The sequence below is a fragment of the Nerophis lumbriciformis genome, linkage group LG10 (genome assembly GCF_033978685.3).
Source record: "Nerophis lumbriciformis linkage group LG10, RoL_Nlum_v2.1, whole genome shotgun sequence".
In the NCBI taxonomy this organism is placed as follows: domain Eukaryota; kingdom Metazoa; phylum Chordata; class Actinopteri; order Syngnathiformes; family Syngnathidae; genus Nerophis; species Nerophis lumbriciformis.
The window spans coordinates 40,154,050-40,170,691 of NC_084557.2; the positions used below are offsets into that span (position 1 = coordinate 40,154,050).

General features: G+C 43.2%; 1 protein-coding gene and 1 non-coding gene across 3 annotated transcripts in view; both read left to right on the forward strand.

Annotated features, from left to right (window-relative positions):
* The first annotated feature begins 1,765 nt into the window (after positions 1 to 1,765).
* Positions 1,766 to 16,642, forward strand: part of LOC133612312 (gamma-tubulin complex component 6-like) — a 25,159-nt gene continuing 10,282 nt past the window's right edge. The window contains exons 1-5 of one of the 2 annotated variants that reach the window (XM_072913876.1): positions 1,766 to 1,907; positions 3,441 to 3,588; positions 3,968 to 4,080; positions 15,416 to 15,457; positions 15,613 to 15,745. In XM_072913876.1, coding sequence (XP_072769977.1) covers positions 4,030 to 4,080; positions 15,416 to 15,457; positions 15,613 to 15,745 — 226 coding nt within the window. In that variant the 5' untranslated portion in view covers positions 1,766 to 1,907; positions 3,441 to 3,588; positions 3,968 to 4,029. Of the gene's footprint in view, positions 1,908 to 3,440; positions 3,589 to 3,967; positions 4,081 to 7,995; positions 8,060 to 15,415; positions 15,458 to 15,612; positions 15,746 to 16,642 lie in introns of those variants that run through there. The other variant, XR_009816104.2, reaches the window with a different exon arrangement.
* On the forward strand, positions 3,821 to 3,892 carry trnag-ucc (transfer RNA glycine (anticodon UCC)). The gene has a single exon. It is a non-coding gene; the product is annotated as a tRNA-Gly (tRNA).

Consider the following 16,642-nt stretch of genomic DNA (forward strand, 5'->3'; position numbering starts at 1 on the left):
GTGGGTTCATAGGTGAGGGTGAAATTGTATCCGCTTTCATCAAGGGCTTTTTGGTACGGGGGGGGTTGCTTGGTCAAATTCAGCTTTGCTAGATGACAGCATCGATAGCCTTTTATTGATTTCGGTAGGTATTCTTTTCGTGGTGGTGGGTGGGTGGTTGCTGTCATGGTGCACGTATTGGAGTGTTGTGTTGGGTTTCGTGAATGGTTGGTAGCTGTTATTTCTCAGGTTGAAAGTGACGTCAAGGAAGTTGACGGTTTGCTTGTTGGCTTCAATCGTGATCCGTAGGCCGTTCTCTTTGAAAATTTGGCATATGCGCTTCTTGGTATTCTCGCTGCTCCTTGGCGAGGCGCGACACACTGCCAGTCCGTCATCACGGTAAATACCAAGGTTCAGATTGAGGCTAGCGAGCTGGGAGAGGAGGAAACTCCCAACGAGTTCACACGTTTCTGCTCCGTCAAAACTTCCCATAGTGACGTCAAATGTTGCATTGTTCTTTTTTTGCCATGGTGTACTGTTGTGGATGAGAATGGAGTTTTTTGCGTGGATGATGATGTTTATATATATATATATACATATGTACCCACCCACTCTGTGCCCTATATAAACCATGGTATGCGAATGCTCCCATTAAAATCTCCTGACAATTGAGGGTACCCCCCCTCATGAAACAGGCCTGTAGAGATGAAATAGTCTTGTGATTTTTTCCCCACACATACATATATATATATATATATATATATATATATATATATATATATATATATATATATATATATATATATATATATATATATATATATATATATATATATAAATAAGAGAAATACTTGAATTTCAGTGTTCATTTATTTACACATATACACACACATAACACTCATCTACTCATTGTTGAGTTAAGGGTTGAATTGTCCATCCTTGTTCTATTCTCTGTCACTATTTTTCTAACCATGCTGAACACCCTCTCTGATGATGCATTCTGCTTCGTCTCCTTGTTGTGTGCGCAGTTGTGCACTGCACTCTCTAAAAGCCGTAGATGTTAATGCCACATATGCATGTACAGTAGATGGCAGTATTATCCTGTTTAAGAGTGTCACAACATTGCTGTTTACGGCAGACGAACTGCTTTACGGTAGACGAAAATGTGACTGCTGTTGTTGTGTGTTGTTGCCGCGCTGGGAGGACGTTAATGAAACTGCCTAACAATAAACCCACATAAGAAACCAAGAACTCGCCCTCAATCATTCTACAGTTATAATGTGATTGGGCAGGCACGCTGTTTATATTGTGGGAAAGTGGACGTGAAAACAGGCTGTCAACACATAACTCAGGTCCGCATGGAGCTGGAGGGGGCGTGGCCTCCAGCTATGCCTGAATTTCGGGAGATTTTCGGGAGAAAATTTGTCCAGGGAGGTTTTCGGGAGAGGCGCTGAATTTCAGGAGTCTCCCAGAAAATCTGGGGGGTTTGGCAAGTATGGTGTGAGTTGCAATTTTTGTTGATATTTAGAGCTGGTGTGGACCGGCTGCCAAACAACGGCAGGTGAGGAAAAAACACAGTGCTACGCGGAACAAACAGGAAATGGAACAAAATAAGAGCACTGATAAGAATTAAATACAAAAACAAGGAAACAAACAGAAATTAAGTGACAGATCGTCACAGAAGGAGCTGAAGGCAAACAATGTCTCCCAGACTGCACTTTGGACACAGTGACGTAATGCAGGTACAATCATAATAATCGACTTGTTGTGTTTTCTGTCACAAGTTTGGAAGTCTGAGACGTGCAAGCAGCAGGCAGAGGGCGCAGGGTTGGACTTGTCCCCCCGAGAGACGTTTGAACAGGAGTACATCTTGGCCTTGTCTGCTCAGTACCAGGTGGACCATTATGAAGACTGCTACAACGTCATGGGTCAGTGACGCAGGAACAATCTGTTTTACCACCATTTATATTTACGCTTTCATCTAATTTAGCGTGAGCTTATGACAATACTTGTTGGCAACATTTTATTTTATATTTTATCATTGATGCAAAGTTCACAATTAATACTTGTTTATGTTTACACTCTAAAAAAAAAACCTGCAATTTGTACACCTGCTTTCATATTGTCTTATGTGATATATTTTGTGTTTTTTTTTTACTACTTATGTTTAACCAAATTTAAGAAATACACTATGGTTTATACACTGCAAAAACTGAAATCTAAGTAAGATTAAATATCTCAAATAAGGGTGATATTTGCTTATTTTCTATCTGATAAGATAATTCTTCTCACTAAGCAGATTTTATGTGAGTGTTTTACTTGTTTTAAGGGTTTTGGTCCTAAATGATCTCAGTAAGATATTACAGCTTGTTGCTGAGATGTGATGACCTATATTGAGTAAAACATGCTTGAAACTAGAATATCAATTGCAAGGCTGTGTCATCAACACTCACAAGAATAAAACTACTTTTTTAAAGTAATAATTTCTTATTTCAAGCATGAAAAAATAAAAAATCACGACTTTGAGACAATTGTGTCTCATAATTAAAACAGATGACTGCCAAATGGACTTTGCTGTTTTATTTTCAATGAAACAATAGAAAATAGGTACTCATATAGTAGTACAGTTGGCACAGTACAGTAAACTGACTATTTAAACAAATTTGAACAGAAATAGTTCATGCACGCACTTGGCGCGATGATGTCATGTTATCGATGGAAAAATGCATTTTTAGACAATATGATTTGCCTGAGCGGCTAGGAGACCCCGAGAGTAACAAGCGGTTGTCTTGTTGCCTTCCATTAAGAACAATAAATTAGTTTTTAGTATAAGTTTGCTGGTTTCAAGAAATTTAATGCCATGCGCATATCATTATGTCAAGATAATGGCACTAGCATTAACTTCATTTAAGAATATTTTTCAACATATTGAGCAAAAAGGTCTCTTTTTTTTCTACCAAGAAAAGTGCACTTGTTATTAGTGAGAATATACTTATTTTAAGGTATTTTTGGGTTCATTGAGATTAGCTAATTTTACTTGTTTTGGAAAGTCTTGACAAGCCTTTCTATTGGCAGATAATTTTGCTTAGTTCAAGTAAAATACCCCTCATTTTTGTATTTTTTTTTCTTGTTTTTGAACACTGACTTTTTGCAGTGTAGTTTGTATAAAATAGTTTCAATCAGTTTTAAAAATATAATACAATTTTCAAAATTCCAATTAGTATGATAAATATAGTTGATTTCTCAGAAATAATGAACTGGCTACATATTTTGTTGTGTGGTCAATGTGTATAATATTTTACACCATGATGTCGTCTGCAACCATGCATGTGTCGTTCATATTCATTTATTGTCACATTTAAATAAGCATAGTTTAATGGAGTTTTGCCACCTAGTTTATTTCACAAAAATACATATACTTTTTGTTTTTTTCTGAGCTGTCATCTTTCTCTGCGTCGCAGCTTTATCCCTTGAGTGTCAGCTGCTCAAGCGTGTAACTCGGGGCCGCTAGGGTCCACCAGGCCACGGACACCACGGCCGTGCAGCTCAGTGAGATGGTGTCCTTGCCAGTCCTCATCAAAATTCTGTCACCGCCCCGCTCATCACACAGTGAGTATGAAGTAAGAAGGTCATGTGACCATCATCTTTTTTTTTTTTGCTGTGCAGAGGCGGAGACAAGGATACTGTAATGATCCCTATGTTTATGATTGGTGTTATAAATAATCTACAATGTGTCTACTGCAGCAGACTCAGCCTAAAGTTTTAGCCAATAAATAAGGAAAGGAATTTGTGGAATGCGGCAGACTTTCCCTCTTTCCAACATTCCACATCTGCTTTCAGGGCGTTGGTGGTATAGTGGTTAGCATAGCTGCCTTCCAAGCAGTTGACCCGGGTTCGATTCCCGGCCAACGCATCCCTTTTCTATGGTTTTTTTACTCTTGGAATCAATAATGCATGTGTGCTAGCGAAGCTATATTTTTTCTCCCAGCGTGTTGTTGGTGAACAAGGTGGCGATGGACTACCATTGAGGCGCTGCACCACTTTCTGCTGATGGAGGACGGCAAGTTTTCACAGTCGCTCAGTGATCGACTTTTTGAGAAGGTGAGGCCTCACTCAAGTTATAGCCAAGGTGTTTATTTTAGAGGCTGTGGCGTTAATTAAAATCAGATGATAATTAGAGCGAGGATGTCAGAGATTTATTACTCAAGTAAAAGTAAGGAGTAGTCACCCAAATATTTAAAAAGTATGTTGTGAAAAAACTACTCAAGTACTGAGTAACTGATGGGTAACATACACACACATATTATATGTATATATATATATATATATATATATATATATATATATGTATGTGTGGGGAAAAAAAATCACAAGACTATTTCATCTCTACAGGCCTGTTTCATGAGGGGGGTACCCTCAATCGTCAGGAGATTTTAATGGGAGCATTCGCATACCATGGTTTATATAGGGCACAGAGTGGGTGGGTACAGGCTGGCCTAGGGGCGTGGTGATTGGTTCATGTGTTACCTAGGAGGTGTTTCCGTCTATGGCGGCATGTTGTTACAATTTCGCTGCGCTTGTTGAGGGATGACAGGTCTGGACGGTAGATAATAAACAGTTTCTCTTTCAAGCATAGGTTGCATCTTTTATTACCACTATTGTAAGGTGTGCTGGATGCAAGAATTTGCCATGTTATTGAATATTCAACATTATTGTCTTTGAGGTCCCAAATGTGTTTGCTGAGTTCTGTGGTATTTCGCAGGTTTTTGTTCCTGAAAGAAGCCTTGTGGTTGTTCCATCTGGTTTTGAATTCACCCTCGGTTAATCCTACATATGTGTCGGATGTGTTAATGTCCTTGCGTATTACCTTAGATTGGTAGACAACTGATGTTTGTAAGCATCCCCCGTTGAGGGGGCAATCAGGTTTCTTTCGACAGTTACATGCTTTGTTGGTTTTGGAGTCGTTCTGACTGGGGGTCGACGGCTCATTTGCAATTGTTTTGTTGTGGTTTGAGATGATTTGTCGTATATTGTTCATGCAGCTGTAGCTCAATTTGATGTTGTTCTTGTTGAATACTTTTCTTAGGTTGTTGTCTTTGGGAAAGTGTTTGTCAATCAGGTTGAGGAATTTGTGTCCAATGTTCGTTGAGACGTTTTTGCTGTATGGGGGGTTGTACCAGATGATGCCGTTTCGTTTTCTGTTCTTTTTTGGCTGGTTTCCTGGCGTGGGTTCATAGGTGAGGGTGAAATTGTATCCGCTTTCATCAAGGGCTTTTTGGTACGGGGGGGTTGCTTGGTCAAATTCAGCTTTGCTAGATGACAGCATCGATAGCCTTTTATTGATTCCGGTAGGTATTCTTTTCGTGGTGGTGGGTGGATGGTTGCTGTCATGGTGCACGTATTGGAGTGTTGTGTTGGGTTTCGTGAATGGTTGGTAGCTGTTATTTCTCAGGTTGAAAGTTACGTCAAGAAAGTTGACGGTTTGCTTGTTGGCTTCAATCGTGATCCGTAGGCCGTTCTCTTTGAAAATTTGGCATATGCGCTTCTTGGTATTCTCGCTGCTCCTTGCCGAGGCGCGACACACTGCCAGTCCGTCATCGCGGTAAATACCAAGGTTCAGATTGAGGCTAGCGAGCTGGGAGAGGAGGAAACTCCCAACGAGTTCACACGTTTCTGCTCCGTCAAAACTTCCCATAGTGACGTCAAATGATGCATTGTTCTTTTTTTGCCATGGTGTACTGTTGTGGATGAGAATGGAGTTTTTTGCGTGGATGATGATGTTTCTTTCGTTGCCTGTGATTGAGTCGTAGTCTGAGGCGAAGTCTAGTGCTTGAGTCAGTAGGTCTTGCGTGATGGAAGGGTAAAATTCCTCGATATCAAAGGAGATAAAGTTGTGCTGTTGTTTGTCTTGGATGTTGTTGAACCATTTGATTACTGCTGCTGTATTTCTCCATTCGCCTCAGACTACGACTCAATCACAGGCAACGAAACGTTTTTATACACTTTACACACAAGAAATACATTGGCGGCAAACTCTGTAGCTTGCTAGCTTGTTTGCGCTGGCTTTCGGAGACTCTTATTTTGAAAGCGCAGGCGCAATGGAGCGGCACTTTTATTGTGAAGACAGGAACTGTGCAGTCAGTCTTTAGGCTTTGACGGGATGTACGGTTGAAATAAAAAATTGTCTTTTTTCCTTCACAGTTTTGATTGATTGATTGGAACTTTTGTTAGTAGATTGCACAGTACAGTACATATTCCGTACAATTGACCACTAAATGGTAACACCCGAATAAGTTTTTCAACTTGTTTAAATCAGGTCATGTGACCCCTGGCTCTGTTTGATTGGTCCAACGTCACCAGAGACTGCATCTGATTGGTGGAACGGAGTGAACGTCACCAGTGACTGTATTTGTTGAAACGCAGGCACTATGAAGGTCTGTCTGACAAACCAAAACAAACAAAGCGTGCATTAACAGATCGATAAAAATGAGTAGCGAGTAGCGAGCTGAATGTAGATAAAAGTAGCGGAGTAAAAGTAGCGTTTGTTCTCTATAAGTATACTCAAGTAAAAGTAAGAGTATGTTGCATTAAAACTACTCTTAGAAGTACAATTTATCCCAAAAGTTACTCAAGTAGATGTAACGGAGTAAATGTAGCGTGTTACTACCCACCTCTGACATCCGCCAAACTAAACTGATGCAAAACTATTCAAAAAACAAAATAAAATATCAAAATCTGGAAGCACTCAAAAACTACGGAAGAGTGCTTTGATAGTCTTGTCATTGAGAAGCCCTCGAAGACGCCGACCTCCAATCGGAACTGCCCGCAAGACTCACCTGGACAAATGTCACCACCAGGAACAGACTTGGCTGATATCTTGGATTTCATCGAAAATAGGCAGGGTTGCTTGGATGGCCGCCTTGCACTAGTCAACGTGCTCCACAAGGAGTTCCAAGCCATTAGAGCAGGGGTCCCCAAACTTTTTATACACACACACATATATATATATACATATATATATATATCCATCCATTTTCTACCGTAAATCCATCCATTTTCTACCGCTTATTCCCTTCGAGGTCGCGGCGGGCGCTGGAGCCTATCTCAGCTACAATCGGGCAGAAGGCGGGGTACACCCTGGACAAGTCTCCACCTCATCGCAGGGCCAACACAGATAGACAGACAACATTCACACTCACATTCACACACTAGGGCCAATTTAGTGTTGCCAATCAACCTATCCCCAGGTGCATGTTTTTGGAAGTGGGAGGAAGCAACCACGCAGTCACGGGGAGAACATGCAAACGCCACACAGAAAGATCCCGAGCCCGGGATTGAACTCAGGACTACTCAGGACCTGCGTCAACATCCATTTTCTACCACTAGACAAGCGGTAGAAAAAGACAACATTTAGTCTCGTTTTTAATTCGTCGACACTGGTTCACTGAGTGGATGAGTGTGTGTGTGTGTGTCAGTGTGTGCGGACTCGCGGAGCCTCTCACACAGCGGAAAGTTAAAGTTAAAGTACCAATGATTGTCACACACACTAACTTCCCTGCTTGGCACTCAGCATCAAGGGTTGGAATTGGGGGTTAAATCACCAAAAATGATACCCGGGCGCGGCCACCGCTGCTGCCCACTGCTCCCCTCACCTCCCAGGGGGTGATCAAAGGTGATGGGTCAAATGCAGAGAATAATTTCGCCACACCTAGTGTGTGTACTTTAACTTTTAACTTTAACTAGGTGTGGAGAAATTTGTCCTCTGCGTTTGACCCATCCCCTTGTTCACCCCCTGGGAGGTGAGGGGAGCAGTGAGCAGCACCGGCCACGCTTGGGACTGAAAAGAGGAAAGATGATATGATTGTTGTGGTGTGACGGAGTTAAAAATGCACTTTATTAATATCTCGAAATGGTTTTATTTTGTTATTGAAGTATTGTGTTTGTGTGAATTTTATCTCAAGCGTTCTCTTATTTTTGTTGACTGACTGTTATTTTATTTACTCCTTCCTGTCACAGCATACCAGCAGTCTTCCGTAGTTTCCTCTAGCTTCTGTAGCTCCTCCCCTTCCTCCTCACTGAGGTGAGTTGTGTCCAAATTGGTGTCGCGCTCTGTGTCGTTTTATAACAAAAACAGACGGTTTATTTTTGTAATTCTTGCCGTATATTGTTTACTTTTTATGTACCCTTAAGGTATCAAGTGGTTTTGTGTTATTTTAACAGCTATTTTGAGCGCTACAAGCGTTTAGTTTGAGTGACAGTGTTGGCGCGATTTGTTCGAAGTGGTACTTGTTTGTGTGCAAGAATAATTAGACCCGAGACAACAGTGTATATTCTTGTCCGACTGTATTCAACTGGCGCCAGAACATCACACACGCCCACCTCCTCTATGCTGCTGGGGCATACCATTTAACAAGGGGTGTTGTGACAACACAAACCCTATAACATCTCCCCTTTTATAGATGCCAACTTTTACATTGCTGAAAACCAGTGAGAACCAATCTTTTAGTGCAAATAATACTTAGTGCAAACCAATGTCATTCCAGCATTACAACAATCTTTTTTTTCTTCTTTTTTTTGTGTGTGTGTCAACAACCTTAACAAACCAGTCCCAGGTATACTTTAACCAACAAAACTCAAGAGTTCGGACGTGCCTAAAGTCTGTCAGGCACTTTCACCACCCTGCCACTGGCCGTCCTGTGCCCGGCTGGCGCAAATAGTGGTGGTGGTAATGGTGATGGTGATGGAGGTGGTCCAGCCATAGGCTGGTGCTGGTCACTCTGCCTGAGTGGCCTGACGGCCTGGACACCTGTGTCAGTGTCCATTACTTTGCTGGGTGGATCGCTGGGTTGCCCATCAAGTGGGCAGCTGTGCTGTACACAGTTTTGCTCAGGGTGGCGTTCGGCTGCGTCCCTCTCCGCTGGTCGCAAATCCACCCGGTTACGGCGATAGAATGTCCCATCAACATCTACTAGGTACGATCTGGGGCCCACCTGTTGTAGACAAACTCCTCTTCGCCACCTGCCCGTCCTGTCCCCAGGCAGGGGCTTCATCCTTATGAATAATACACAGCTCAGGCAGGTCCCTGGCCGATCTGTCGTACCAGAGTTTGGCTGTTTGGTGTTTTATCCGCAGCTTGTCTGGGACCCCAGTGACCACACTCGGCTCCAAAAGCATGTCAGCGACTGGGAGCGGAGTCCTCAGCCTACGAGACATCAGCCTCTGTGCGGGGCTGCTGAGCATGCCCTCCGTGGGCGTGTTCCTCCACTGCAAAATGGCCAGCCATGGGTCATTACCCGCGCTGGCTGCCTTCTTGCACAGAGCCTTCACTATCTTCACGGCCGATTCGGCCTTCCCATTCGATTTTGGGTGCCTGGGGGAGGACTTGACATGGTCAAAGTCCCACTCTTTGCGAATCTCCTGAAGGTCTCACAGTCAAACTGAGACCCACAATCTGTTATCACGCGATCCGGTTGTCCATGACGTGAAAACTGGGCCTTGGACTTCAGCACTGTGGTCTCCGCTGAAAGTTCTGGAAGCAGCTCTATTTCCCAAAAATCAGAATACCGTAATGGTCAACAATAATCAGAAAGTCTTTGCCCGCTTGTTTGAACAGATCCATGCTGAGGATCTGCCAAGGTCGTGTAGGAAGTGCATGGGACATCATTGTCTCCCGCTGTTGCTCATGTGAGTATTCATTGCACGCTGAGCACTGGCTCACATAGTCCATGATCTCGCTGTGCATGTTGGGCCAGAACAGCGTGTCTAAGGCTTGTCTGTAGCAGGCATCTTCTCCTACATGGCTGGTATGGATGCGTTTCAACATCTCTGCACGCAACGATTTCGGTACTATGACTCTCTGGCTTCTGAATAGTACTCCATCCTGTGCACTGATCTCATCCCTGATTGACCAGTATTCTCTTATCGCCAGAGGAGCATCCTCTCGACAATCTGGCCATCCCTGGATCACCACCTCTTTCAATAACTGAAGGCTCCCATCGCCCTCCGTGTGCAGTCTTATCTGGTTTAGCCGCTGGCTGGTGACGTTCAGGTATTCAGCCTGGTTTATTAGCTCAGTGGCCTCTTGCTCCCTCTGCAGGCAGCAGATGGACTGCTTTGTATATTTAGTGTCAGTCCCCCTGTGTTGGAGCAGTGGCCCTGCTCAGTGTGTCACTAATATGCATATCAGGACCTGGATTGTACACTACCTTGAGGTTGTAGGCCTGAAGAGTGAGCAGCATGCTCTGAAGCCGTTTGGGTGCTGTGAGGAGGGGCCTTGTGAAAATTGGAATGAGCGGCTTGTGGTCCGTTTCTGCTATTATCTCCGCTCGCCCATACAAATAGTAATGAAAACGCTGGCATGAAAACACGATACTCAGAGACTCTTTTTCTATTTGTGCATAATTCTGTTTAGTCTGGGTCAGCGCCCGCAACGCGTACCCCACAGGCTGACCCTCCTGCATCAGGCAGCAGCCCAGTCCTTTCTGACTCGCATCGCTCTGGATGACGACTGGCTTTGTCACGTCGTAGTATCTCAGGATCGGGGTAGTTGTGACCAGTCGCTTGATCTCCTCGACTGCAGCGTCGTGTTTGGGCAGCCAGTGCTATGTGACATGTTTGTCCAACAGCCTCCGTAGTGGCTCGCATCTCTCAGAGAGGTGTGGCATGAACCTTGCGAGGTATGTCACAAACCCGATGAACCGTTGTATAGCCTTGACGTCTTCGGGTGTGGCATGTCCCGGACCGCCCTACTTTTCTCAGGGTCCACTCTGAGCCCCTCTGCGCGTGAAACTTGACCTCTCTGACCCTGAATTGCAGTTTCTTTAAACTCAACCTCAGCTTAAACTCCCTGCACCTCTGCATGAGTGCCATCAGTTTTGTGTCATGGTCATGTATGGCCTCCTCATCTGCCTCCCCACACCCAACCACCAGTATGTCATCTGCTATTGGCTCTACCCCGCTTAAACCTGCCAGTAGCTCGTGCTGCTTTCGCTGATATATTTCTGGGGCCACAGACACCCCAAATGGCAGCTTTAACCAGCGCTTCCTGCTCCACGGCGTCCAGAACGTGATGGTGTAACGGCTCTCCTCGTCTAGCTTACACTGCAAAAAAGCATCTCGTGCATCTACAAGTGTGAATATGCGAGGCCTGGGCAGCTTGTGTAACACATCTTCAAGTGTCGGCATTATGTAGTGAGACCTCATTAGGGCCTGATTCAGTGACTTAGGGTCTATGCAGATCCTTAACTTCTCTGGCTGTCTAAATAATCACCATGTTGCTAATCCATTCAGTAAACTCTGTCACTGAGATTAAATGGCCCTTTTTTTCCATATTTGTCTAGCTGAGACTTGACTGCATCTCTGAGAGCCACTGGGACATTACGTGGAGAAGCCTGCACTGGGGCTACGTCAGTATGTAACTCAAAATGAACATCCCGTGGGAGTGACTCAACTGGCTCGTTGAAAACATCATAATAAGTCTGCACAAGGTGCTGCCTGGTTAGTGGCTCTGAGCTACTATGCCCTACCATCAGGCCCGGCCCTAACCAATCTGGCGCCCTAGGCAAGATTTTAGGTGGCGCCCCCCCACATCGGCAGTGAAGTGTATATACTCACAAGAAACCGAATAGCTTTGTCTTTGACCTTTTTTTTTTACTTACAACTATACCTAATATATAAAGGGGTGGACAAGTGACTATTACCTGCAGGGCAAAAATTAGCTAACCAGAAGGCAATAACAATGTAAACAAAAAACATCTGCTTAAAAGATCTAATACAAATGTCCCTGAGGAATGTAAGGTGAGTACTGTAATTACCTAACGTTACATTATTATTTTCCATAACAATTGAGCCCCCTCCACAATATTAACCCGACGTTAAAACGGAACTAGCTATTTATTGATTAGCAATTGCCGAATCATGTAACATTAGCTTAATGCTAAAAAGCCAGGTTACTATCACATTCTGTAACAGACAAATAATTTCATGTAGGCTAACGTTACCTACTTGCTAACTCTGTCTTTTCTCGTTTCTACTCCTCTTCTTTTCTCTTTTTTCTTCCCTGGGCACCTGACAGTTTTGGCCGTTTTGACATCTTGTGTTGATTTTTTGATGTGGTGACGTCCAAAAAGAGTCATGATACGGGAAGGGAGGGGGCGCACCGTGCGGGGGGGGGGGGGGGGGGGGGCGTAATGTTGTAACAAATAATTTTTCTATTAAATAGGCTTTACTTTGCATTTTAATTAACGTGGGATTATTTTTTGTATTTAGAAATAATAATACCAACTTTTTTTCTTTTTTCTTTTCTTTTTTTTCTCCAACATTTGTGGCACTGGCGTGGCGCCCCCTGATGGACGGCGCCTTAGCATTTGCCTATACGGCCTATGCCACGGGCCGGCCCTGCCTACCATAAGCAGCTCCTCTGGAATGGTGAAGTGCATTAAACCTAAACGCTCACTTGTTTCACCTGACAACAGGGGTCTCTGCCCGCTTCTTACTATCTCAAATTGTAGCTTGTGTGCTTTTTCCCTCACGAGACACTCTGTTCGGAATATGCCTATGGAGTGCATTGATGGGCCCGAATACAGTACTAATCTGGTCTGGCTTGGTAGTAATTTAGCCTCTGGAGCAAGTCTCCTCATGTCTTTTATGCTCATAACATCACAGGTTGCCCCTGAATCTAACTGACACCTCTGAGACCCTCCATTCATTTTTATGTTGGCAAACAATTTCTTCCCCCGACCCTGAATTGCCCCTATGCACTCTGATGTGTGTATGTGGGCCTCTGTGTCAGACCTGGCCATGTCCTCCTGTACCTCCATGTCAGCTGCAAGTAGCTGTCGTGTAGCTTGGCCCCTCTTCATACACACCTTGGCAAAATGATTTGCTGTTCCACAGTGGCGACAGTTTTTTCCAAATGCAGGACACAGGTCGCGTCCGCGCCTGTGCATGTTCCCGCAGAATTTGCACGTGCTGTTTTCACTCGTGCCTGGAGTCTGATACTGGAACCTGTCCGAGCGTTCCAACCTGTGTGGGACTCGCGGCCGCTGGCCATCCGTTGCATGCAATGTCTCTAGTGCCCTGTCCTGTGTGATCGTTTTTATAAATGATAAATGATAAATGGGTTGTACTTGTATAGCGCTTTTCTACCTTCAAGGTACTCAAAGCGCTTTGACACTACTTCCACATTTACCCATTCACACACACATTCACACACTGATGGAGGGAGCTGCCATGCAAGGCGCTAACCAGCACCCATCAGGAGCAAGGGTGAAGTGTCTTGCTCAGGACACAACGGACATGACGAGGTTGGTACTAGGTGGGGATTGAACCAGGGACCCTCGGGTCGCGCACGGCCATTCTTCCACTGCGCCACGCCGTCCCATCCTATCCTCTTGTCTGTCATCTCAGCAGCTCTGCATATTTCTATGGCTGATGCTAGCGTGAGATCCTTCTGTCTGAGTAGACGACGGCGGACGCTTTCATCACTCACACCCAGCACCAGTCTGTCTCTTATCAGATCCTCTCTGAGTTGTCCATACTCACAGGAAGCAGCCATCTCCCTCAACTTCGTTGCGAATGCATCAATGGACTCCCCCTCATCTTGCTAGCAGATGCCAAAAACGTATCTCTCAAATATGACGTTTCTAGCTGGCTTGAAATATCCCTCCAGGGCATTGAGAATAACTGTCATGTCCTTTCCCTGCTCCGTTGTGAGTCCCAAGTTGTGTTTGTATATGTGACGACATTCCCCGCCCATCACTCTTCGTAAGGTTGCTGCTTGTACCTCTTTTGCTTTGTTTTGTAATCCTGTAGCAAGTACAAAGTCTTCGAATTCTGCTCTGAAGTTTTCCCAGTTACTTGCAAGATCGCCGCTTATCTTCATCTCCTCCGTTGGCGAGATGTTTGTAGCTTGTTGCTAACGCCGTTCCACTCTTTTCTTTTTTTCCCTCGTCTTCACGGGTCCCTCCGTGAAGCACGGTACTCTTCCACCTAGCTTTGTGTGGTTCTAGTCACTTCTGACACCATGTTTGTGTGTAAGAATAATGAGACCCGAGACAACAGTGTATATTCTAGTCCGACTGTATTCAACTGGCGCCAGAACATCACACATGCCCACCTCCTCCATGCCGCTGGGGCATACCATTTCACAACACAAACCCTATAACAGTCCTCCTTTATGTCACGTGACCATTACGCAGCCTGTGTCCTGTTGGTGAAAAGTAAGTTTTCTGTGTCGGAAGCAGAGCGGTACAAGGAGTCACAGAGAAGGAGTTTGTGTGATTTTACTTAGTTTTTAGGTATGTGTAATACTGTAAATGTGCATGTTGTCTTGCTTTTATGTAACTCCTTCCCCACGCAGTTCTTTATTTTGGCCGCGAGTCGGCAATGTTTACTTTTTGCATCTTATATTGGGTCAATGCTGTATAATGATGGTGTGTATTTCTTAAATATGTTAAACAGAGCGGTACAAGGAGTCACAGAGAAGGAGTTTATGTGATTTTTACTTCATTTTCAGAATAAAACCTCCTTTGTGTGATGGCTGTCTACAAACTCATCACAAGTCCAGACCCGTTACAGTAGCGTGTCCCTTTTTTAACGGATTCCTACGCTACTGCATATAATTTTGTCAACTTGCAATAATTACATTTTATTGATATATTAAAATATACTTTCTGTACTTCAAACATTTTGATTTGAGGGGGCAATCAATTTATTTGAGGGGGCTGTGCCCCCTCTACTGCTATTATTAAATGTAAACATGAATGTAATACTTATGCGAAAACAGCGTCTGAGTGACAGGCTGCACACGCCTCCTCCTTGTCTCAATGTCTGAGAGTTGTTCTCCACAGAAAACGTTCTCCTGAAAAAAACTAATATGCTTATTTTTCTGCAAAATAATGGTTAATGTTTACAGCTGGTGGTTGCAGAATTGGACTTGACTTGCAGAATTGGACTTGACTTGCTTGAATGTGTCACTAGCTGACGTAGTTTTACTTTTGACTGGTCAGCTCATATATCATTTTAATAATAATCATTTCATGTAAAATGTTTATTTCTACAGTAGACAATTAATTATAGCAATATATTCGTTATTTTAATTTTTTTCTCTTTTTCTGAGAAACCCTGACTCTGGCACCCCATGGAGGTTGTCGGCCTCTGAAAACCTTGAGTTTGTAAATTCTTGTTTCTTCCAAACTAATCAAAGTTAACAATAATCAACTTGTCTGTTATTCTCTATCCAAATGAGCATCGATAAGAGAACCGAATCGTTAAGTGGAATTGGAACTGGATTAATCTTAATTCCCATCTCTAATGCAGAGTAGATAAATATTGTAATTATGCTAACCATTCGTCATACTTCGAAGATTGGTGCTCTCTGTATGAATAATGTTTCCCCATGACCTTTGACACCATATGACCGTGTGTGTCCTTACAGCTGGGCAACAGGCTGCTCAACTGTCTGGAGCTGCGCTACAAGGTGGGCCATGCCTCGAACTAGTTGTCAAAAGGAGTATCTTTGACTAGCGTTTTTGCAGCATCATATGGAAGATACCAGAACAAATGAGAATAATATTCCTAGTTTTGTGGTCTTGAGTGAGACTTCTTGTCTTTAATGCTCTGTGGCGTCCTCAGGTGGTCTGGCCTCTCAACATCATCATCACAGACAGCTGCATAAACCAGTACAACCGCCTCTTCTCCTTCCAGCTGCAGCTCAAACACATGGTCTGGAGCCTCAGAGACGTCTGGTTCCACCTCAAGAGAACTGGTAAGAGCATTATGGGATGGCTAACAACATCAGTATTCAGAGAGTATTCTATATACATATATATATATGCTGGTTGCTGTGAAACATACAGTACGTATTGGTGACACGCGCTCAGACTACATCAGGTACTTTAAATTTCCTTTTAAAAAAGTATGAAGGTTATATTGATGGATATTGCCTGGAGGAAATGTGGCTGTTTAAAAGCAGTGAAAATGTGGATGAAAACAAACATTATTCTATTGACTTCTGCCTAAATAACATGAAACGATGGAAAATAATGAAATGTCACAAACTAAATGAAATGTCATCCAGCTTAAAAATCAAAGAGACCGAAGTTATATTTCTACTTTGCTGTATGTCATCCAAATATTACATACTATTATCACAACCTGACTTTCCCTTTTAGGCATTAAATGCTCTATATAAATAAAAATATGAACAAAATTACTTTAATTTGAGAACATTTGATACTGTCATATACTGCACAGCACCCACTCTTGCTGAGGCTTTTAAATATCTACAACATGCATTTGACAGAGTACAAGAACAACTTTACTATCTTCAACTAAATGCAGAGAAAACAAAGTGTATGCTCTTTACCACATCAAAAACTGTAAGATCAGCACTGTGTGAGAACATTTTAACAAGAAATGGGCAACAAATTATGTTAGTATCTGCTTTTAAATATTTAGGATTTTTAATTGATGACCACTTGAGTTTTAAGGAGCACATTCAGTATGTTGTAAAAAAAACTGAAACTTTTACAGGGATTTTATTATAGAAACAAGTCTTGCTTTTCTTTTACTGTGAAACAGGAATTGGTGGAAACAACCTTTTTACCTGTTATTGGCTATGGAGATGTGTTGTACATGAATGCTACTGCTGGTTGTCTCCACA